The 23,657-nt window shown below is 40.0% G+C and overlaps 2 protein-coding genes across 4 annotated transcripts; one reads left to right on the top strand and one right to left on the bottom strand.

Annotated features, from left to right (window-relative positions):
- The first annotated feature begins 690 nt into the window (after nucleotides 1-690).
- LOC128368717 (epidermal growth factor receptor substrate 15-like 1) lies at nucleotides 691-19,539 on the top strand. 3 transcript variants are annotated; one of them, XM_053329573.1, is made up of 24 exons: nucleotides 691-738; nucleotides 1,243-1,284; nucleotides 1,408-1,497; nucleotides 1,621-1,668; nucleotides 1,765-1,860; nucleotides 2,079-2,144; nucleotides 2,237-2,362; nucleotides 2,477-2,536; nucleotides 2,662-2,928; nucleotides 4,296-4,453; nucleotides 5,368-5,521; nucleotides 5,838-5,900; nucleotides 7,250-7,335; nucleotides 8,075-8,147; nucleotides 9,577-9,738; nucleotides 10,250-10,447; nucleotides 11,083-11,247; nucleotides 11,667-11,775; nucleotides 12,017-12,147; nucleotides 12,491-12,539; nucleotides 13,841-13,923; nucleotides 14,186-14,249; nucleotides 17,306-17,322; nucleotides 17,798-19,539. In XM_053329573.1, the coding sequence occupies exons 1-24, from the start codon at nucleotides 712-714 to the stop codon at nucleotides 17,942-17,944; spliced, it is 2,481 nt and encodes an 826-aa protein (XP_053185548.1). In that variant the 5' UTR covers nucleotides 691-711; the 3' UTR covers nucleotides 17,945-19,539. The 3 variants fall into 3 exon arrangements, with proteins under 3 accessions (XP_053185548.1, XP_053185550.1, XP_053185551.1); XM_053329575.1 differs by lacking the exon at nucleotides 5,838-5,900; XM_053329576.1 differs by lacking the exon at nucleotides 17,306-17,322 and having other exon boundaries at nucleotides 17,798-17,939.
- Nucleotides 19,540-20,727: 1,188 nt separating this feature from the next.
- Nucleotides 20,728-23,173, bottom strand: LOC128368715 (Krueppel-like factor 2). The gene is made up of 3 exons (XM_053329570.1): nucleotides 22,842-23,173; nucleotides 21,652-22,564; nucleotides 20,728-21,507 (listed from the first exon to the last, which is right to left on the bottom strand). Exons 1-3 carry the CDS (start codon nucleotides 22,911-22,913, stop codon nucleotides 21,332-21,334), a joined length of 1,161 nt encoding a protein of 386 aa, XP_053185545.1. The 5' UTR covers nucleotides 22,914-23,173; the 3' UTR covers nucleotides 20,728-21,331.
- Nucleotides 23,174-23,657: the final 484 nt, after the last annotated feature.

Here is a 23,657-nt window from a genome sequence, read left to right as displayed (position 1 = left end):
CATACACCTTGCGGAACCACCAGCACGTCTAATCAGCATTATTTTCCCACCAGCACGTCTAATCAGCATTATTTTCCCACCCGCATACTGCGAGGACCCGTCCCTACACTGCCTCTGATTCAAGATACAATATTTATTGTCATGTCTCTGAGTATTTTTATACTAGGCAAGAAACGAGATATGCCTTCTCATTAGGTCCAGTCAGTGCAATTAGATTAGAGTGACTGATAAGTCAAACCTCTAGCCTAGATCAGGGGTGTCACACTTATTTTCATTCAAGGGCCACACAGCCCAAAGACAGATTGAAGGAAGAAAGAGAGGAAGGACAGATTGAAAGAAGAAAGGGAGGAAGGACAGATTGAAGGAAAAGAAGACAGGAAGAAAAGATGGAAGAAAGGGAGCAAGGACAGATGGAAGGAAGGAAGAAAGGAAAAGACAGGGAGGAACGATGGAAGGAAGGTAGTACAGATGTAAATAAAGAAGACAGGAAGCAAAGTGAGCTGGGGTGGACCGGTTCTGGCCCACGAGCCGCATATTTGACACCCCTGCTCTAGATAAACTAACCCACCTAGCCAACGAAGGTAACGACTACCAGCCAATCAGAGGCGAACTAGGGCGCGTCCTCGCGGAATGCGGGTGAAAAGGCGTCTGTCGCCGCTCGTGCATGTACCGGTTAAGGGGCGTTCGCGCGCTCCCGAGACACCAGGAAATATGGCGGCGCTTATGACTCTCAGTCAGGTAACAACTTCCAACACCTCGGGAAAAAATATGCGAATTTTTATATTGAACACCATCGAGTGACAGTTACAATCGCTATATGCTCTCACCACACAGCCAACCCGTTTATCAGCAGTGGTGGATATTAGCTGGTGGGGCCGTATTAGAGACAGCTCGTTGTGAACTAGGTTAAATTAACACGGTTAGCTAGTTGTAAGGACAGCAGAGCAACTGTGCCGTTTAAATGGCACTGGCGTTAATTTAAAGCAGCTACTGCTGTAAGGAAAGCAGTAATTACTAGTGAGGATTGTATTAATAACATTAAATGCTTGGTTAAACTGAACAACAACCTTTAGTTAGCTAACGTGAGCGTCGGACTAACTTGATGATGTAACTACAGTCTGCTAACATTACAGCTTACGTTCATATCCAACAGCTTAATGTGGACAATATGTTAACCAATGCAATTATTTGGGGTGTATATTTACTATTTTTTAAATAATATTTTACATTCTTCTTCTCTAGTTATCAAGTGGAAACCCAGCCTATGAGAGCTACTACAGACAGGTATGGTCGGGGATACTGCTTTGCGCTTTGTCTTTTAGTGTTTATTTAGCTAAATATCACCAGTCATATGATATCAATCAAACGCTGTTATTTCTTCTGTACGGTACTTCATGTTCTTTGTAGCTGGATCCAGGAAATAATGGCAAAATATCAGCTGGAGATGCAGCTCAGTTCCTTAAGACATCAGGGCTGTCAGGCAGTACATTGGGAAAGGTTGGTCATACACACATTCACTTACAAATACATTCATATATTTGTTCACTGCCCTCTTGACTTTAATTTAGTTTTTTTTTCTTCCATAATTTAGTATTGTTTTTGTTTTGTTTTTTCTTAAAGATTTGGGATTTGGCAGATTCAGAACGAAAAGGCTACTTGGATAAGCGGGTAACAGAATTTCTCTGTACATTTGCAGTGATTGGTAATGCTTATGTGTGCAAAAAAAACCCACTAGATTTGCCATTCTTTCTTCCTCTTTTGTAGGGTTTCTTCATAGCTTTGAGATTGGTGGCCTCAGCACAGGGTGGAAATGATATCAGCCTCAACAACCTCAACCAAACGTTAGCGGCACCCAAATTTGTGAGTGTTGAAATAACTGCTTCAGCTACTGCCACATGCTGGCAGGGGAAAAACTACTTCTGTGTTAGAAAGTAATGTATACTAAGTGTCTCAGGAAGTTATTTTGTGAGGAGAAAATGTCCTTACTGTCTTTTCATTATCTTCATGCGATTGTAACTGTATTAGTCTCTGCAGATAATCTACCTAGTAAGTCATGTTCTTTTTTTCTTTTTTTACAGAGAGACACAAGCAGCCCATTATTAAGTGTTTCAACAATATCAACTGACTCACAGTGGGCAATAAGGGTGAGTTGATACCATCAACCAAAAACATTTCATAGAATATGAAGAAAATGTGGCTTGTTTCTTAAACCTGTTTTCTTATTTCCTTTTTCCAGCCTGATGAAAAAGGGAAATTTGAGGGCATTTTTGAGAGTCTGTCCCCTGTAAATGGTCTCCTCTCCGGTGATAAAGTGAAGCCAGTCTTGATAAACTCTAAGCTACCTCTGGATGTGTTAGGAAAGGTGATATTACATGTTAGATGTAACACTGTTGCACAGTCTTTCTGTCACCTGATAACTCAAAGCAACCTAATCTTCTTCTTGTTAATTCTGGCATTTTACTTTATATTTCCGTAGATTTGGGACTTAAGTGATGTAGACAAAGATGGACACTTGGACAAATATGAATTCACAGTGGTAAGTTGTCACTCCAGGCTAATTTTGGGGTCCTAATACTTAATACTTAAAAAAATTTGGAGTTAAAAAAACAAAAAACTTGTTTTTGCTAATATTATTAAATGAACTGATTTCCCATTTTGTAGGTCATGCATCTTGTGTATCGGGCCATGGAGAATGAGCCTATCCCAACTACCTTACCCGCCTCCCTCATCCCTCCCTCCAAAAGGAAAAAATCTGCGTCAGTGCTGCCAGGTGCTGTGGCTGTCCTGCCCGCTCTGTCTGGTCTTACTTCTGGTCCGGCTCCTCTCAAAGACACATTGCGAAGCACTCCTCCACTGGGCAGAGCTAGTCCCCTCACCACCACTACTGTCAACCTCTCTCCAAAACACTCCTTTAAATCTAACTCACAGGTTTGTAGCCTCACTTTTGGGATGCTTAAACTGTTGATGTAGGCATAGTGGGACTTTTCATGACATTTGATAAGTGTAGCTGCGCTGGGCAATGTGATTAAAATTAATATCACAATATTTATATGATAGTATAAATATATAATATAATATATAATGTTCAGTGTAATAATATAATGTATATTTGTGCTTCACTTTTCTGCAGTACGCCATCAATCTCCACACACATGTAAAACAAGAACTCGAATAACTAATTTTTATAAGCTTTTAATTAAATGTTGTTCATAATCATTAATTTAGACAATCACATTTTAAAAAACAGTAACCAATACAATCATATTGTCACAATCAAATGTTACTTAAAGTCAATAATCACTCGTATGGGATTGTTGGGTTAGTTAGTCCTACTCACTTCTTAAAGTAGACTTGAATGTTCATTTTTGCTTTATTGTATGGAGAGAAAAAAGTAGTAGTTTGTTTACCAGTCTTGTTTCCTTCATGGCAAAGTAAACATGGGATTGTATGTCTGCTGTCATGGGCAGTTCTCTTCAAACAAGCATTGTGTGAAAAACACTAAAAACGTTGAAGAACATCAAGTCCCTCTCAATAAACTCATTACATTTATCTCTTGTTGCTCATCCCTTAGTAATGGTCACGAGGGCAGAGCCCAGTGGTTAAAAAAAAGACACAGTTTCATGCATTAATTCTTTCTGTTGATAATGGGTGAACTTGTTTTGCCGCATTGTTGTGAGAATTGTACACAGGCCTATGTGTTTCTTTATACTTTTGTTATTGCTGTAGGGATCTTTCACTTGAGACCTTTGGAAAAACAGGTTTCCTCCTTGACAGGGAAGAAAAGTGAGGCTCTCTGCGATGTCGTCGTCTTTTTTTTTTTTTTTTTTTTCTTTCTTTGCTATTTTAATTTTACCATTTTGTATTTTCTGTCTTATTCAACACAAAAATTAGACTGTCCATTTCACATTTTATGGTAACCTTTCCAAACCACTTCCTCTGCTTTTATCAAGTAATTTAGTCACAAAAGTCTGAATTTAAACTTGAATTTTACATGATGATTTTTCCAGTATTGAGGTTGGTTAACTCGGTAACAAATCATCATGCTGTTTGTAGTAAACTATTGGTAAAAGTGCATTCTATTGGCGTCTTCTCGGACATGTTGGGTAATCTATAATACTATAGCACAATTTTTACTTTTAATCAATATAATGAATAAATATGAAAATACCACCTTTTCTTTCAGAAATCCAAACTCATCAATCCAAAATAAAGCTCATAAAGAGAACTGTGAAGATGTAACATATGTTTTGTCCCTCATCCCTAATCACGTAAATGTTGCTCGTTGTTCATTCCAGCCGGCGGTAAACTGGGTAGTACCGGTGGCTGACAGAGAGCGATATGATGACATCTTCCAGAAGATGGACACTGACAATGATGGTCTCGTCACCGGGACTGAGGTCATAGAGATCTTCATGCAGTCCAGTCTCTCCCAGACTATGTTGGCACAGATATGGTGAGACCACAGATTAGTTCAGATCATATTTATTTGGTTTTAGTTGTTCTTTTTTATTTTTTATTTTTATTACAGGGTTCAAGACAGCTCAGTCATCAAAAATTTCAGGAATAGTAAGAAACACATTCATCAATTTGGACATGCATGTGCAGCATAAAAAAGCAAACAGCAAACAGAAAAATTGTGCAAATACAACACTACAGAACTGAGATTCTACACAATCGAAGCTTCTGGGAGACACTAAAAACTGAAGAACTCTCTCTCTCTCTCTCTGTCTGTCTCTGTCTCTCTCTATCTAATATTAGAATGTGTATATACAGAATATTATTAGAAAAACTAACTTATCTAATTTTTAAACATCATTAGTGAGTGTGTAAAGCTGGAATGTGGGACTTTTGTCTCCCCCTTCTGGCAGTAAGAGTAAAGGGAGGCTCTGCTGTGATTGCTGATACAGGCATGCAGCATGCTCTCACCCCGAATGACAAAGAGCTAAAAACAGATATGTTTTGGTGGCTGCGGCCTAAGAATGTATTTTTTTGACAGTTCACCAGCCAGCTGGGGTTTGTCCCAGTTTGCTCAATGGCCAGCACACCCAGCCATAACCTACTATTTCGGCTATAAAACGTTGAATTAATTGTTTTGAGTGTTACACACCCCCTGTGAAATTACTTTCACTGTCAGATCCATTGATCCATTCGCTTCTATAACGTTTATGAAGTCTAGAAACTTATTTTTTCTAAATACTGCCTTTCTGTTGTCAAAGTAGTTAAGATGTGCTTGTGTTTTCTCAAACTGCAGTACATTGCAGTTCAGAGTGCTCTTAGCCACCACAGAAATTAGACCGCATGTTTGGCAATATCAGATGGATGTCATTATCTGTGATTGTTGGGTATAATTTTCTCTCCTCTCTGCAGGGGACTGGCTGACACTAAACAGACGGGCAAGCTGAGCCGGGAGCAGTTCTCTCTGGCCATGTACCTGATTCAGCAGAAGGTCACTAAAGGCATGGACCCTCCCTCTACTCTCACCCCAGATATGATTCCCCCCTCAGAGAGGACTGCAGGATCCGTGAGTCCCAACTTTATCCTGAACCAATCACCACTTGATCTTTCAATTGCTTCTTTTATTAACGGGCTTATTATCTTTCACTCTTGCTCTTAAGTGCAAGCCAACAAACATCTTGAAATCCATATTGGTGGTTTGCAGTTGTTGCCTTTCATCAATCAAAAGACTAAGATTTTTCACTTGCCTCTGTTCCTCAAGAGTCTTATGTTTCCCTGCATCTATGTACATTGTAAATGGTGAGTGCTGCTTTTGGGCTTTCCATACTTGCTGTTGCAAAACTGTTCTGTTGTTGTTTTTGCTTTTCTATCCTGTCTAACAGAGCTACGCGGGGCTTATGTCTGCTGTGAGACCTGAATATGCTGCATTAGCTAATATCCGCAGAGTGAGTAGTTGAGGTTTTCGTCACAAGGTGGCGCTGATGTTCTGTCATATCATCTGTCTCAGTTCGGAGCACAAGGTGTAAACGGGCCCATGCCCTTTCTGTTCTGCCAGTTTTCCACTTTATTTTCCAATATAAAGGGAACACAGGAATAGTTCCATCTTAATAATGTTTGCAACAGATTTGTAATGACTTGGATTTTACCCAAATTTCTCTACTCTAAACCTTCCTTTGCTCCGAGAGAGATCAGTGAGTTCTAATAATTACAACTACACTTTGCTAATGCAAATATAGGATATGGCCAACCAATGACTTCATCTTCAAAAAGCATCAAAAGTCAAGGGTGCACTGGTAACATCAGATGTCAGTTTATCACACTTTGATATTTAATTTTGGATTTCAGTTTCTATTTTCTAACTGTTAGAACAGTCATCAAGCTGCAGTTTCTCTGACTGTATAAATAAACTAAACACCCAAGAAAATGTTTCACTTGTTTAACTATTACGAAAACATGTACAAACATTTTTGCTAACAGCTGCCTAAAGTGTGTAGGTTTTAAAATTAACCACAAAGGGAACAACTTCTAATATGTAACCACACCCTAGTTTCCCACAACAAAGACATTCTAGTTATTTGTATGTATTATAAACAGATAAGTATTATTAATAGAGAGAGAAAACTTCAGCGGAGTAATAATTCAAAGACATAAAGTCTAAATAAAACAAATATTTTAAAAATGGTATCATCTCAAACAAATAGTTCTTTTACACACTTCCCTTTTTGTGGTCGAACATGAAACTTAAAAAAAAAGAGATAAAGTTAAAGATAGCGTATATCTGATCAATGCTTGACTTGCTCACAGGGAGAGGATTCTGGGACGGTCATATTTTCTATTGAGACTCGTGGCTGTTACTGATCACATTTCTTTAAAAATTTAGCCAAATTCCACTGTAATCTCTCATATTGTCTTATCTGTGTGCATGCCTCCTCATTCATGTATTGTCTGGCTCTGTCTCTGTCCTTCCTTAGCTGTACAAGGTGTTTGTATTTCCGTCCTGTGTCTTTTGTTTTGCTAGACATATCAGCAGGGAGCTCCTCTCAGACCCCTGCATACCACTCATCTCCCCTCTGCTCTGTTTCTTCATCCTTCTTGTTTCCTTTTCCCTAACCCCTGTCTTCCCTCTAACATTCCCTTGTATCCCTCGTATCCATTTTCTCTCTTACCCGTCTCCTGTTTTCTCTGTTCTCACCTCCTGTCCCCCTAACGTCCTCCTTACTTGTTTGATTGTCCTTTTTTTTTCTCTCTCTCTCTCTGCCGTCTCACTTGTCTGTCTCAATGTCTGTCGCCTCAGGACAGCACCAGCTCCACAGGGTCGGCGGAGCTGACAGGCATCAAAGAGCTGGACGACCTCAGCCAGGAAATAGCTCAGCTGCAGAGGTGAGCCCCGGAGTAGCAGGAGGATAGCTTTGTTTCTTTTCCTCTAAGAAAATAGGGGAGGCTGTAGTGAGATCTAAGCTCCATTAAACTATAAGTGCAATAAAAAAAATAGATAATTATGATGGTGTTCATATCTGATTTTTTATGTATTTATGTATTTATTTATTTTTTACAAAGGGTGAGTTAGCTGAGAAGTTATTATTGTAGAGACCTTGGTTCGGCCAATCAAAGCATATTTTGAGCTTACATGAATTTGCAGCTTTATGACAGTTGAAATAAGATCAAGCACATCATAATACTGGAGTACTCTTTCAAAGTATCATGGCATGTATACAATTACAGTCTAAATTTCAGGGGGGGTTTTTCCTTCAAATGTGTATATTGTCAATGAGGGTATAAAATGTACTACTGAATACAACAAATTCCACTTCCTTTGCTTTTTCTTTCACGTTGATTTTTTGTAAATCTCTCTGTTTCCACATGTCAACAACAACAGTATCAACAGATAACTTTGAACATACTTGTTCGTCAATGCTCGAACTACTAAATAAGTGACATTCAGTAGTGTCAGTAGAGTGGGGTGTCGCTTCAATGCTGTTACTTCCTCTCATCACACTCTTCTTCATTAATTTGTCTTTACAAACTTGTTAAAAAATGCCTACAGTTGCTTTGTTAGTGAGTAATATCAAATTGTAATTTCCTCTCCTTTGCTCTTTTACTATGTGGTTCATCTTTTTAGAGAGAAATTCATCATGGAACAAGAGATAAGGGAAAAGGAGGAATCCATCAGACACCAAAATAGTGAAGTTCACGTAAGTCTAAGCCAAAAAATCTACAAACCATAATGTCAGATAATTAGTGTCTCATGAAATGGAAACACAAAGAGTAGGGGAGACTGGGGACAGTTGCAACAGGGGACGGTTGCAACAAGTCTTATTTCTCCAATCAGAAGCATGCTAGAGTGATGACACTCACACTGCACATGCTCAGTTAGACCCTCTGCCCACCAAGAAGAGAGAGGCCATATTGAGCACCTGGTCCTGTTTTTATCAAGAAAAGTTGTTTTGGATGTATGAAAGTAGCTTTTTTCATGAGCTGAATTTTTGTCATACTGTCCTGACCTTTTGTATGAGTGAATTCAGACTTACCTAGTTTGAATCATTGTTTTATTGAGTATTCAGTGATATGGTTAGCATGTGTCAATGTCAGTGTGGCTAGCTAGCACATGATGTTTTGTCCTGACTGATACCATGGGGACAGTTGCAACAGTTTTAAGTTGGCTAGTCATATCAAAACAGACCACTAAACAGTTTTTTTGAAGATTTTAAGTTAAAAATAGGCACAATTCATGTATTTCATTGTGAAAACAGGAGAAAAGTCGATGTATTTGTTGTCCTATAGTGAATAAATTATCTAAAAGTAGAAATTGTATTCTGTTTGTTTTCAGTATGCCAAGAGTGAGGAAAAGAGTCACTAACAGAGGGGTTCCCCTCAATATTTTGGAACGAGCCTCAGATATTGTAAATCAGTCAGGGCAGTAGCCAAGGCCTTCGACATATGCCACACCACATTATTCAGGTTCCACAAAAAAGACTTGTAAGCGGGACATCAAATAAGATACCGCTTGCAGGGTACTGGACCAGCAAAAAAGTATTCTCAGAGGACCAAGCAAGTTATTCAAGTTTTAATAGCTTCAGTAACATCTGTACATTGACACAAGGTAGGCCTATGATAAATATTAATAAATAAATAATAATTAATTAGTTAAATTTACTGTGTTTTTAATATATTGCAACCGTCCCTGATCCGTGTTGCAACTGTCCCCATGTTTAGGGTCAGTTGCAACATCTGAATTTTTCTATTCAAATCAATATTGTGATTGTTATGTTATATGTAACCATCTTTAAATGGTATGGGTAATTAGCAGACATGTGTAAGTTTAATATGTAAAGGTTTGGTGGGCCTAGTCCAAATAGTCTCTGAGTAACTGAGAGTAATGTAAAAAGTGTTGCAACTGTCCCCAGTCTCCCCTACTAATGAACCTTTCTGTTAGACAGCCTAAAAATACATAATTTATATACAAAACTGTAAACAAGGCAAACTCATAGTCATTTTGAAGTAATGCACGTTTTGAGATTCACTCAAGAAGATTGTCAAGTTAAGCACCAAGTTCTGCAATTTCTAGGTGAACTGGAAGAGTCTTTTTGTTGAATATGCCTGTGCGTGTGTGTTTGGCCTCAGGACATGCAGAATGAATTGGACCGGGAGAGCAGCAGCCTGCAGGACCTCGAGTCCCAGAAGCAGGAAGCTCAGGAACGTCTGGAGGAGATGGACCAGCAGCGCTCCAAGCTGGAGGGGATGCTCAACGACGTCAAGCAGAAGTGTCAGGAAGAGTCACAGATGGTTAGAGTCTTGACACATAAAAATGACATGCATATCATCAGAAGAAACGCTGCTGTGTTTTGTATTTTGCTTCGGGTGACATGTGAATGGTCATGCATCTTTGATCATGTTGTGGTGTGATGTTTGTGCTTAGCTGATGAGTTTAGGTATTGCCAGATATCATATGTCAATCAAACTGTGAGGTCAGGTTAGGGATAGGTCTGTTTAAAGGAAAGTACTGCAGGTTATTACTTCTAACAAAGTCATCAAGTGTTTGAGACTGTCTCTAACTTAGCTAACTGTTTTGCTGATTCAACTGAGGCCAATTACTTTATAAGTATGTGCAAGGACTGCAGTCTTACTGCAATGCCTTTCCTTGCATCCTCTAGAAAATATACCTTAATATTAATGCTACCTCAATCTGTCCTAACAAGCAACCTAAATGACACATAAGTTATAAGTACTTAATTTGCAGCAGGTAAAGTATTACACAAATGATGAGTCTGCAAATATCTCCTCTTCCACCCTCTAGATTTCGTCCCTGCAGAGCCAGATCCGCTCTCAGGAGACTGACCTCCGGAGCCAGGAGGATGAACTTGGCCGTTCCAAGGTGGACCTGAGCCGGCTGCAGGAGGAGGAGGCCCAGCTGGAGCAGAACTTGCTCTCTGGTCGCGTCCAGCTGGACAGCATAGTTAAATCACTCAAAACCACCCAGGAAGAGATCAACCAGGTCAGTACAGTTAGAGAGACATGTCACATGAAGATGTTCTGGCACTTATGGCCAATAAGGCATCTGATCAGCTCAGCATTGTGTTGCATTAAGACTGGTTATGATGATAATGACTTCCCTTTTGTGCAAGAAGGTGTAAGGTGATTATATTCATGTACTGTCTATAGAATATGAACTTACTGTATTTTGGTGTTGGTGGGTATATTTTGGATACAATAATCTCACTTGAATACATAAATTTTACTTTTTTCTACTGTGCTACAGTGCATTGGGGAGCACACATTTTTAAATGAAGTGAAAATGTTAATTGCCTTCTTGTATCATACTTTAATTGCTCTTTTGGACCAACTCAACCACTCACCACCACTTATAGCATTTGCTAAAAATCAGGTCATATTGTTTTAATCTGGTAAAGACTTTTAAAGAACATATTTGTACTAAATTCATGGTGGAAAAGCAAATAAATAAATTGCTTCAAGGATAATAGTGTTCAATTTCTATTTTTACTTTAAAGAATGAATTTTGTAAAAACTTTTAAGGTGCAGATTGAAATCATAATTATTTCTACCTGGCAGGAAATTCTGCACTGTTGAATAGAGAAGGAAATGATGCCGATGTCTTTCATGTGTTTTTAGGCTCGCAGTAAGCTGTCGCTGATCCAGGACAACCAAAAGGAAGTGACCAAGACCATTGAGCAGTACAACAGCTCCTTAAACGACATCAATGGAGGAAACTTCAGCGACCTGCCAGATTTGAGTGAACCATTTGCTGAGAAGGAGAACGGAGGTTTCAGAAGTGCGGTGAGGAGATGAAAAATAAAATAAATACATTTGACCCCAAGAATTTAGCCTAGTACACCGAAACCTTATTCACCTTTACACCTGATGATCCTGGCTCAGATTTTGGTTCCCATCCCTTAAACAAAAAAAGAGAACCTGACTGAAAATCTTTTTACATCACCTCCTGCCAGTTTGGCTGTTTCATTACCATTAAGATGCCATAGGGATACACAAACATAAAAATGCACATCTGTTTGTTCCCCTGTTTTGTTGCCCCCAAAAGGAGATTACAGTATGCCTTGTCATAAATTTACTGTGTTTTGATGTAAGATGGCCGCAGACCCCCTAAGTGCACAGTTTTTTATGCTGAATAATATTTTAGTGCAGAATCAATACACGTCTTTATATTATGCTACTTTTTTTTTTTTTATCTTTATCAGGATCAATCTTTCAAGTCAAGGATAGCCATGTTCAACAACAGCAGCGCCAAGGAGCCCCCAGCTGACCCCTTCCAGACAGAGGACCCCTTCAAGTCCGACCCCTTCAAAGGTCTGAACACCTGTATTATGAATAAGCATTTCGGCTAAATTCCTAAAATATACCTACGTTATTGATGCCAAAATTGTGCAACTACGTAAATGAAATGGAAATGTTTGTTTGTTCCAGTCTGTTGGAGTTCATGCTGTGGAAAAAAAAACCTCAGATTCTTTTTAAAGGTTGAAAATGATTCAAGTCCTAACCCAGCCAAGCCAGTTGCTTTTCACTCACCACTGTTTTGTTCCTCTTCTAGATCCATTTGGGGTAGATCCATTCAAAGAAAGTGATCCCTTCAAAGGCGCCGCATCTGAAGATTTTTTCAAGAAGTCTGACATGTTTGGATCCTCAGACCCCTTCAATAAAAAACCCACACCTCCAGCCAAGGTATCATACGCGTCTTCTTTTTAGCTCTCTGATTTTCTTAGCTAGAAGTGTCATTCTTGGTTTGATTGGAAGCAATATGACTGCAAGAACGCTATCACTCTTTTCCTTTAAGTTGAAAGATGTTATGCTCCCTGTTTTAAAAGACCTGCTGTAGTTGTCAGTGCTGATAGAAACAAGTTCTGACGTGTCTTCTCCATTGTAGATAATGGGAAATGTAAACCAGCACTCTAAAGAAAGATTTTTGGTGGCTATGCTATTGTGGTCAATGTTTTTTGTATCTTAAACAAGCTCTTTTAATAGATTATTTACTGAACTTGTACTTTGCCGTTTTGTGTTTTTTCAGCCAAGTGCCTTCGGAGCTGACCCCTTTTCATCAAAACCAACGGACTCAGGTACTTTGATGGCCATAAGCATTCTGGAATGTCAGTACATAAAGAGAGATTTTACTCTTGGTCTTCTAAGTGGTTCATTTAAAGATTAACCTGAGGGAACGTTTGTGCATGTTTGTGTGAGAAATACTACATTTCTCAGTTTAGCTTTTTTTTTTAAATTGGCTTGTTGTATATAACAGTTTGAAAAACAATTCAGTATTTTTATTCATGTTCTTTTAAGTCATTATGAAGATGGGAAAGTATCATGTGATACTGCAGTAGTGTCTTTGTCAGCTGAAAGCACAGATGCATAGTCATCTCTGCACTAAATACGTGCAACTTTCCCAGAATGTGACTCTTTTAACTGACATCTATAGGTGAGAGAACGTTCTCGTTGTGCAACACCATCTCAAAGAGTCATTCTTTGCCACTCTGGGTGACGTGTTAGATTTAGATTTTATTTTTGGGGGCATCAGGGGCAAACAATTTTTACTCACTGCGGCTTCAAATTTTCCTGTGGCTCAGGGCTATTTTTAGTCGAGTACCTACGCATTTAACTACTGGCCAACTAAAAATACTCCCCCTACCCTGGAAAAACAGGAGGCTTGCAGGAGCCAAACATAACAGAAACTCTGTGACTGCTGGTCCTGCTCTACTAGAATACACTGCCACTCCTTTAACCAGTTCACTCCTGCCTCTGTCCTGCCTTTATATCTGCCACTATTGAGCTGCTCTGCTTCATTCGTCACGGAAGTTGTTTTAAGTTAGTGGCTACTGCTGACCAATGCTCTGCCATGCTACACACCTTCAGAGGAACACAGAGGCAACTGTAGACCTGAGCTGAGTTACTGTGCGCAAAAGAAAACACAGCGTGCTCCACATGAATGGGGTCTCTTGTGGTTGCACATTCACAACAAACATATTATATTACAATGTTTTGTTTTTTCACTGTAACCATCTGCAGTTTGCCCTCTCTTTTTTTTTCATTAAGCGGCATACCACTGAGCTTCAAAACAACCTGGGCACAGTTCTGGTTAACAGTACTCCAACTGACGCCTTTAATTAGCTGATCAGATGCATACGTCAGGTTAAACAAAAACCTCTGCTTTTCAGGATTTTGCGAAATGTCATGGAAAATTTAACGGTCATGCCACATTCCCTTTGCTGAAAATAGCACGCAGGCCCTTTACAAAATAAGCAAAGATGCTGAGATGATTTTGAACGTGCGGTTTGGGACTGTACTTCATTATAGTTTTCTGGCTCTTTCCGTAAACGTATTCAAATGTTCCAAATATATTTCAATGTACTCTTGTCACTCATAGATGTGTTCGGGACAACGGACCCCTTTGGAAGCAACTCTTTTGGAAGCAAAGGTGGATTTGCCGATTTTAGTCAGATGTCGAAGGTAAGCTCCACAGATTCCCAGAGTTATGAATCAGTTGCACCATAAAACATAACTTTCCACTCAAGTTGTAGAGAGCTGTGTTGTTTACTTTATTCTCATTATAAGTGATTTCTTATTCTTCTGCCCATTTATCTTATTTATGAAAACAACCTCTGTGGTATGAGGCCAGAGGCTTTGTAATTTGGCTGACATTCCTGTTGGAGTCATCACGGTGAATGACAGGTGAGGGATTTATATTGTCTTTTTCCTTGTGTGTGAACAGAAGTCAGACAACCCTGCGCTTCCATCAAAGAAAAATGTGCCTAACCGGCCTGCACCTCCCTATGGTAAGCCCTGATTTAATGTGCTTGTGTGTGTGTGTGTGTGTGTGTGTTTGAACATGACTGTGCTTGCTGCTTAACTCGATATTAATGGTCCAGTGATGTTCATAATTAGCATCTAACATTGTATTAGACCAGTTGAAATCAATACCATTTGTCATGCCAAGTTATTTTCTTTTGAGTGCACATTTTATGTGCCACTTTTAATGGTTGCAACCTGTCACTAAAATGTAATGGCAGCATCATTTTGGGTATTTATTGTGATTGACTCTTGTCCTTCTGAACAGGGATTTTTGTGCTCTAATTGTGTTAAAAAGTAAAAATTGAGCTGTGACGTTGCAGTGAAAGTTATTTCTTCTTTTGAAGTTGTCAACAGGAAAGCTGACGATCGAGATATGGGTGTACTATGGGGTTTTAAAGAGTGATGTGACCTTGTTGGTGTTATTGAAATATTAATTCAGTTGTGTAACTTTTAAACAATGTGATAAGACTGAGAACCATTTCTCTGCCATTTGGAGGCATTAAGCCTCATTTTCATCTTGAGGTTTGTGTGTGTGTGTGTATGTGAAGTCACACACTACCCACAGGCCATGCCCAACACGTTCCCTTCCGCTGTGACCTTGCACTTGTTCTTTTAGCAGAAGCCACAGCGTGAGAAAGTTTGTGTTCCCCTTTGCTTTACCACACAGAAAGGGGTAGAGACATGTGTCCACAGTCAGCCTGCCAGCTAACTCCAGATATGTGCCTTGTACGTGAAAGGGAAGTGAAAAAGATGTGGGCTGTATGCATCACAGGGACAATTGCACAACAAATTTTGGTCCAGTTAGAAGGTTTATATTGGCTAACCGCCTCCAGGTGTATTGCAGCATGTATTACAAATTAGATGTTTTATTAGTGCAATATTTAAAGGGGCCATATTATGAAAAACTAACTAAAACTACTGCGTGCGTGTGTGTGTGTGTGTGTGTGTGTGTGTGTGTGTGTGTGTGTGTGTGTGTGTGTGTGTGTGTGTGTGTGTGTGTGTGTGTGTGTGTGTGTGTGTGTGTGTGTGTGTGTGTGTGTGTGTGTGTGTGTGTGTGTAATTTTTTTTTTTTTTTTTTTTTTTGTCTCTGATGTGCATGCTTACACTCAAACTGTGAAATGAGACCACTGAGTCAGTTTGTTGCAGGCTGGCCTGCTCTGTACTCTTATGATTCAACAAGTCATTCAGATTTGAGGCCCCTCTTATGTCACTCGAGGCTTCATTGAAATTGTACCGCTCCCTCTGATCCAGAGCAGTTTGCGGCAGGAGGAGTTAAGTTTTTTAACTTTTGGGGTTAAAGAGTAAATTTTGCTTTATCTTAAAATCTCAACCCTGCGCCTGCTGTTGCTCACTGGCGGTTTGGGACATTTGAGCAAATGCAAGTGGTCCCACGGTCAAAGTCGAGTAACGCGAGACAATAGGAGTTTCTGCACCGCTATGTTTTTCTCTGGGGTTCATACACAACAGTTGCCATGGTAGCTGGCTTACCCAAAGAGTAGGAGGTGAAGGGAGCAGGACAGGCACTGAAACTAGGTGTTCTGAAAAGGGCTGAAGAGACAGAAAGCTGCTGTGGTGCTTGGTCCTTGTTGTATTTTTACCAAACCATGTCAGATACATTTATTAAGACACCGGGGAACTGTGTTAACTTGTGGAAAAGGGGTATAATGTGGCCCCTTCAAATAAACCATAGGCAGAATTTGCACTCTTGACTTTTTTTTGGTAGAAGCACCCCAATTCCCAGATTCAGTTTGTGTCACTCACTGAATTGAACGAAGCTTGACAGATGAATAATTGTAGCCAGATTATAATACAATTAACATACGAAGTGGGTTCAGCACTTACGGTAGACAAGGGTGTGCCCGTCTTTTATAAGTCTGTGCTCAAAAAGAGCAACACTGTGCTTGTTAAGCTTCAATGGTTCAGTGAGTTTACTCAAAAAATGTGGTTAACACCTTTTTTGAACCAGTATTGCTTTCCCCTGGGTGACTTATGTATGCACTTGAAGCTGTTGGCTTCCTGTGAAAATTTGTCAGCACAATATTACACATTAGTGCTGGTGTGACCTTATTTTCCCAAGAGGTTCTTAATCGTGAACATCTTCAGTTTAGGCACTTAAGTATGTTTTCGTACATGGATTTGGTACTTACTTAAATGTCTTCCCTCTCCAGTAGGTATGCTCAGTTTGAGTGCATCAGAGGCATCCCAGAGTGCTTGCTCCACAGCAGACAGTAAAGACACTTTTGTTACGACACATTCGAGTAACGCATCCAAAGACTGTCCAATGGGTTTTGCAGATTTTGGCTCTGTAAGTGTAGCATACTTACAGTTTTCTGTTGGGTCAAGTATTTGTGTCTGCATGAGCTACTGATCACTGTGGGGCTAATGGCTCAGACATGGCAGCTCTCTGTCACTAGGCCTAATTCTGTTAACTTTCCCTCACGCAGTGACTCAAGCACGCGTTCACAGGACCGCCATGTTTACTGGCTGTTGACTAACAACTGACAGAACATCGGAGAGCTTTTTAAGGGCTTTTTGTTGACGGAAAACACACATTTGCATGACTGACTTGGACAGTCCTGGTACTTCTATCTAGCTGATTGTTGCCTTCGTCTGCCTGGTAAAGGGTCTTGCATGCTTGCTGTCGTCTGTGGCTTTGACAGGAAGTCAGGATTTATAAACTTTTAAGTCAGCAAGTCAGCGAACTTGCCCGGTCAGGTAGCACTCGGGGAGCATTTTTTAAGTCTTGAAGTACAAGGTAAAGGCTTATTTGCTGTCAAAGCATGATATGCCTTGAAGCAGAGCACAACAGATTAAATCTCCTTTATTGTCCTCCGTCTTCCGCTTCTCTGCCATCATGTATAGCCTAACAGCTGAGCGTGCTCTCGAGTGGAGAGATGATGCATGGCAGCTTTTTGTGTCTGGTTTGTATCGTTTGACATGACATTAATTAATTTTATCCCACATGCCAGCATGACAGTTGTGAAAGGGATTTGTGGTTTTTATATGGAGCTCTGTGTTGTAATCTTTGTTTTTCTGCCAGGATCTGAACGTGTCAAGGTAAGACTGTACAAGGGTGTGGTGGTCAACTTCAATCCTTTGCATGTGAAACAACCTGAATAATCTTGAGTACGGTGATTGATGAGCACAATTAGTTTAATAAATATCCAAGCACTTATGTTTATGGGAAATATATGGCCGATAATTTCTGTCAACTGTATCGCTTTGTGTCGTGTAGGAATCTTTTTGTAAAGCTTTTATTGTTTTTTCTTGACTTTCATGTGATGTCCAAGTGAAATCTATATGGCTTGTTGTTTTTTAATTTGCTTAACTTGCTGTTCTGTATAAAATTAGTTTGGACGTAATTGTCGACAGTCTTCCTAATTAGAAACATTTAATTTTAAAATTTGCATCCACAGTTACTTTTAGAACCTGTACTTGTCTATCTACGCGCCTCTTTATGTGTTGACATCTCTGTCTTTGTCTCTCTCTTTTTTTTTGGGGTCCACATCTAATGTTTGTTTCTCTGCACTAGTTTGGAAGTGAGAACCAGCAGCTGGAGTGGGCCAAACGGGAGAGTGAGCGCGAGGAGCAGGAGAGGCTGAGAAGACTACGGCTTCAGGAGCAACAGGACCTGGAGCTGGCCATCGCTCTCAGCAAGGCTGACATGCCCAGTGCCTGACTGGGCATGCCCCACCACAACTTCTAGTCCCCCTCTTTCTGCCTAACAGTCCTCCGCACACTCATGACAACAACACCGACACTGGCCCAACACGACTAGCAGCCCTCGTTACCAATTTGTGTAAGAGACCAGTGTTTCTCCAGCCATGACTGGAGACATGTCAAATGACTCCAAATTTAGCAACCAGTTAAGGTTCATTGCTCCCAAACTACATGGCAACTATAATCAGGGACAATATGGAGCCACTAGATCTAAGCCTGGCTTCATCTTGCAAGAACATAGCGATTTAATGCAACCCAAACCAGCTGGGTACTTGACTACAACTTACAACCCTGCCTTATCCAAGAGGATGTTTGTTGCAAGAAAAATAACATTTTAAGAATATTTTACTGCTTTATTTATATATAAAAGCAACAAATCTGTGGTCTATGAAGTACTTGTAAAATGCACTGTTTAAACGGTTTTATATAACCTTTAATTACTCAGAAATATTCATATTGATTATGGATTACTATACATGCTAACTGCTCTGTTAGCCTGTGATTTAATTTGTCCAATTTCAAATGTTGTTTTTTTTTTTTAATGAAACCTCTTCATGTACTGTAAATATTATTTGATGATGGTTTTATGTGTACGCCTAAGGGCCAGCGGAGTCCATCTTTAAAACAAACCAGTCTTAAAGAACTGGAGCTCAGTCATCTGATCATGAATGGCACAATTCATGTTTTTATTTCAAATGTTACAAGTGTTGCCATTTATGCCTGCTCATCTATTATTTATAGCCCAAAAGTACATACATTGAAGAAATCAATACTCTTCAGAAGGTACATACAATTGATGTTGTTTTTTGAATCTCTTGATAGGCATTTTAGTTATAAAATTGCTATGGTTAAATGAGATTTAGCGCCATATCATTTGTCAGCTTTTGTATTTCCAATAATTAAGATGCTAGTGATAATCATTGAGGTCTTCCTTTATGAACAAAGTTCAATCCACCTGGAGCGCTGTTGCACCATCACTCTGATGTCAGCAACTTGTGTTTGTCACATGATTCATCTTTGCCTTCTCGTAACGCCCACAAAAAACTTGCACTCCCATACAACTAAGAGCCTCTATAAAATGGAATAAGTGTAAACCTCCATAGTTTATACTGGTGCTGTTACACTAAGCTTCGTCATTTTTATTTCTATGCTTCACACTACCGCCTATACAAAGTGAGATCTGCTTACAGGTTAGATTTTTGCTTCTCTCTCGATGTTCAAAACAACCTTTTGGATCTGTTTCTATTTTGTTTTCTGTGGATTTGTGGGGGTTTTTCTCCCATAATGTCTTATGATCCAGTTAGAGGACATTTGTTTAATTGCCTTAAAATATTGCATTCTTGTAATAAGTTTCACACTAATCAGGTTTATTTGGCACATAATGTATTCACTGTATATTCCAGAGCTTACTGGACATGTACAGAATGACGGCGCCTTATTTATCAACATATCATCATTATAACATGTAATATTGCACAGTATGTATGTGATTATTAAAAAAATGGAGTTTTGAGTGGCTCAAAACTGTAATGTTTAATTGAATAAAAGTGATTTTTAACATTCCTGGTATTAGGTAAATCTTGTGCTTTCAGTAAAATATTGTAACAACCACAGAAAATAATCTGTTACTTTAAAAGCAAAGTAAATATATAAGTCATGAGTATAGAATTTACATTTGTGGCCTTAAGGAGCAGTAACACAGAGATGATGTGGTATAAAGGAAGGACTTTGATGAACTCTGCTTAATCTGCTACTTTAAAAAAGTTTCTTGTAAATACACTGCAGTGAATTTAAGATAGTTTATACATCTTGAGGTTCTGCATTGATATTGGAACAAAAAAAAAGTGAAATGAGAGTGATACATTTGCATCGACCACTGCAGATATTTTTGTCCTGATGTGTACTTCCTCTTTTCTTTTCTTTTTTTAAATATGATCATTGGATATGTTGAACAATGCAGCCAATGGTTATACATGTTGTTGTTATGGGTGAGTTTTGGATACAAGATAACTGCGGAAATGAGGGACACCACATTTCATGAAAGGCGTGGTGTTTATTAAGCCATGTTTAAAGTTGTAAACTTTATCATAAAGCAACAGGAAGACTTGTCAATGGCCTGCCATTTACTGTATCTGAAGACTTTTTTTTTTAATATTTTCAAAAATGCCATCTGGCTTTGATACCTCTGCTCAATGCAGTCTTTGATGCGGATGCTCACTGACACCATACAGACATAATATGCACAGACTCATACTTTGAATCTGTAGTGTAGAGTGACTCTGTGTAATTGTAGTATTAAGGCCCTTTGATGTCCTACTATAATTTCTACCCATCAGAAAGGGAGTCTAAGGGCTCCCTGATGAGGGTTTGCTGTGCCCCTCCGTCCAGACGGCTCCCAGCTCACTCTGTAATTATGGAAATTGAGTGTTTGTATTTATAGGCTAAGCCCACAAGCGGCTGCCCTTCACTGTCTTGCAGCTGCAAAACATCACAGTGGAAATCAAGTGCCCATGTTTTAAAATTAAAGTGGTTATCCAATGGCAACGTGTATAACCTATTTAGTGTAACTGATGTGATGATCTGCAGGTCCACTGCACCTATTTAAAGTGCTTTCAAATGCTGTGCAGAAGGGTGAGTGAGTAGGTGGATGTGGTCCATTTCATTGAACGTGTGAACTATATACATCTTTAGTGACTGCGTGTGATTTCCTGAAGTAAGGATTTCCCCAGCCAAAAGTTCAGTTTCATTGAGTTTTTTTAATATTTACAATAAATACACATTTTACAGTATAAAATCCATGTACATATTTATATAAATTTAAGTAGAAAATAATGCACAGGACATCAAGCCCTGATAGTGTACAGAGGGGCTAAATCCAAGACAAGACAATATCACCCAAAATAAGACCACATTTAAAATAAAAAGGTTCAGGCCATTCAAATAGTGAGGCAGTTTAAATAAAACATTGTCTTTGCACATGATAGGCAACTGTATGAGCATTTCACTCTTGTCGACAACAACATACACTAGAGTTTTACAGTAGCATAGTCATAGAAAGGCACTTTGTGTTTAACACAGCATTCCAGTTCTGTCAATGAAGAGTAGTATATACAGGGCCAGCCCCTTCTTGGTCTGCCTGCTGTAAAGCAAACAAAGCTTTTCTAAAGCTTTTATATAACCAAAGTAGTACCAGCTACATTATTAGAAAATGATAACTTTTTTAATTTTAATATTATAAAAAAAAAGACTTTGGTCATGTGGAGAACAATTTAAATAAAAAATACATCAGTTGAATCACAAGAACCCCCCCCCCCCCTGTGAACCCCAAGTCCTTATGAGGGCTACTTCACATGTGTCTCTTCATGTGAAGAGCTAGGTGGTCAGACCTGGAAAAGGCGCGCTCACACAGGTGACACTGGAAGGGCCTGTGTCCGGTGTGTTTGCGGAAATGACGGGTCAGCTCATCAGAGCGGGCGAATTTCCATCCACAACCCTCCCAACTGCAGTGGTACGGCTTCTCACCTGCGTGGACAAAGAAAGGGGGAAATGATTAGTCTGTGCTGAAAGGGGAAACATGGGTTTGATCTGTGAAGACCTGTGCGTAATTACGCAAAGCTGTGGTCCTAATATGCTACTACATAAATTATAACATGAGCTTAAACGTACCGGTGTGAGTTCTGAGATGTGCCTTCAGGTGTGAGCTCTTGGTGTAGGTTTTCCCGCAGCCAGCAAAGGTGCAGGTGTGTGTCGCTGTGCGCTTGCGTGGCCATGTGCGCCGTCCTCTCTTGGGTTTGGTCTCGAGCAGCTCGAGGGGAGATGAGGGCGGTGTGAGCATCACTCTTTGCGCGCCTGGCTGCAGGCTAAGACCTTCATCGTACATGCCAAACGCACCATGCGGAGCGTGGTAGGTCATCTGCATCTGGGGAGCCTGAGGATGGTGCGGGAAAGCCGCCGTGGTGTGATACTTCTGCGCGAAGTTCATGGGCTGGCACATCGGTGCCTGACAGTCCGAAGCCCCCTGGTCATCTGGGCTCAGAGGCGGGGTCATGCTGCTGGCTGCCCGAGGGGAGATGGCCACTCGGGGCTGCTCGAAGGACATCATGCATGAAACGTTCCCCTCCTGCTTGATTTTGCTGCAGCTCTGGGGCACCATGCCCAAAACAGGGCCGTAACTGTCCATGGATGGCTCCACTTTGATGTTGTCCACGCGAGGGAAAGGCGTCGTGTTGACATAAAATCTCCCCTGAATGTTGGGATTGCGCGTAATGCCATAGTTGTTGGTTCCTTCGGAGCGGAGCAGCTCTGTCATGAGGCTGGCGCCGTACGGGGGTGGCGGGGAGCGGTGGTCGTCTGTAGGGAAGGGTGGCACAGAGTTTTCCGTCGTGTACATGTTGGACTCAGTTGTGCCCACATATACTGCCGCGCTGTCTGAGCAAGTTGTGTTGGCGAGAATAAAATCCAGATCCAAAAAATTACTCAGATCCTCGTCGTCCTTTTTGCTGTGATTGTCCAGGTTGTGTACCATTTCAAGCATGGAGCAGCTGCTGGAGACTATTTTGTCCATCTCTCCTTTCCACCTCTGAAAGAATAGAAAATAACATTTAGCATCATTGTTATGTTGCTGTGAAATAAAACACTGTATATGATACTGATGATTTCCAGCGGACAGGTCATTTAGATTGAGCTTTATTCTATTAAAAAAAGGAAAAACGTTTTTTTTCTTGTTTTCCAAAAGCGAATACATTAGTTGCAACTACTTAACAATATATTAATATCACCATCATAAGAGACCACAAAGTCACAACTAATGCAACTCACTGATTTTAAAGCACAATACAATATAACTTTTAACTTACGTTTTCCCAGGTTTTTTCTCTTTGGTTTGAGAATGTCGAAAATGACGGCAGCATCACTCCGGATAAGGCCATCGTTTGGTGAAATAATGAAAAAATTATGTTTAAAGTCGCGTCGTTTTGAGCGGCAGTCGCACTACAGTCTGTGCGCCTATCTTACTGTCGCCTCTCCACAGTTGCGCTTCAAAGTCATGAACAAGATTGAGTGGTGGTAGGAGGTCCTCCAAAGCTTATAACCCTCTAACCCGACTACTCCTGGCCAATTGTGAGAGCTCAGGAAACAACGTAAAGTTTGGTAAATTTAGCTCTTTATAAAGCAGCTACAGCAGGCAGCAGCTCAGTGCGCTGTGTGACAGGCTGGGGAGAGCAGAGCCGTCTATAAAGTGTAGCACCTCCCCCACACACTGACGCAAACACAGCAGACCAACCCACCTGAGCTGAAGTTGGAAAAAAGTTGCAGGCAAATTACAAACACACGGGCAATATAGCAACCATAGATACTTACGTAATATGCTGAAAAGAACAAGTCTAATGACAGAAATTGCTTAAGGCCAAACCTTAGCAACAGCTTAATAAAAAGGCTGTCAGTACTTCAGTCAATCATAACTTGAAGAGGTGTGTTTGTTGTTAGGGTAATAAAATGAAATAAAATAGTTAGTTAAAATGTTTAGAGGGTTAAACTAGAAGTTAAGATCGTTAATAATTTTAACAACAAAAAGGCAGCCTGTTATGTAATCATCCTTTATGACACACGCACGCGCACACACTGTTTGTTAATTTCCCCATAGCCTATAGTTTTCTTTATTTTTCTCCATTATA

This window comes from Scomber japonicus, chromosome 12 (genome assembly GCF_027409825.1).
Source record: "Scomber japonicus isolate fScoJap1 chromosome 12, fScoJap1.pri, whole genome shotgun sequence".
NCBI classification, from domain to species: Eukaryota; Metazoa; Chordata; class Actinopteri; order Scombriformes; family Scombridae; genus Scomber; species Scomber japonicus.
Note: the sequence above shows the minus strand (reverse complement) of the source record. Positions and strands in the feature narration are given on the sequence as shown.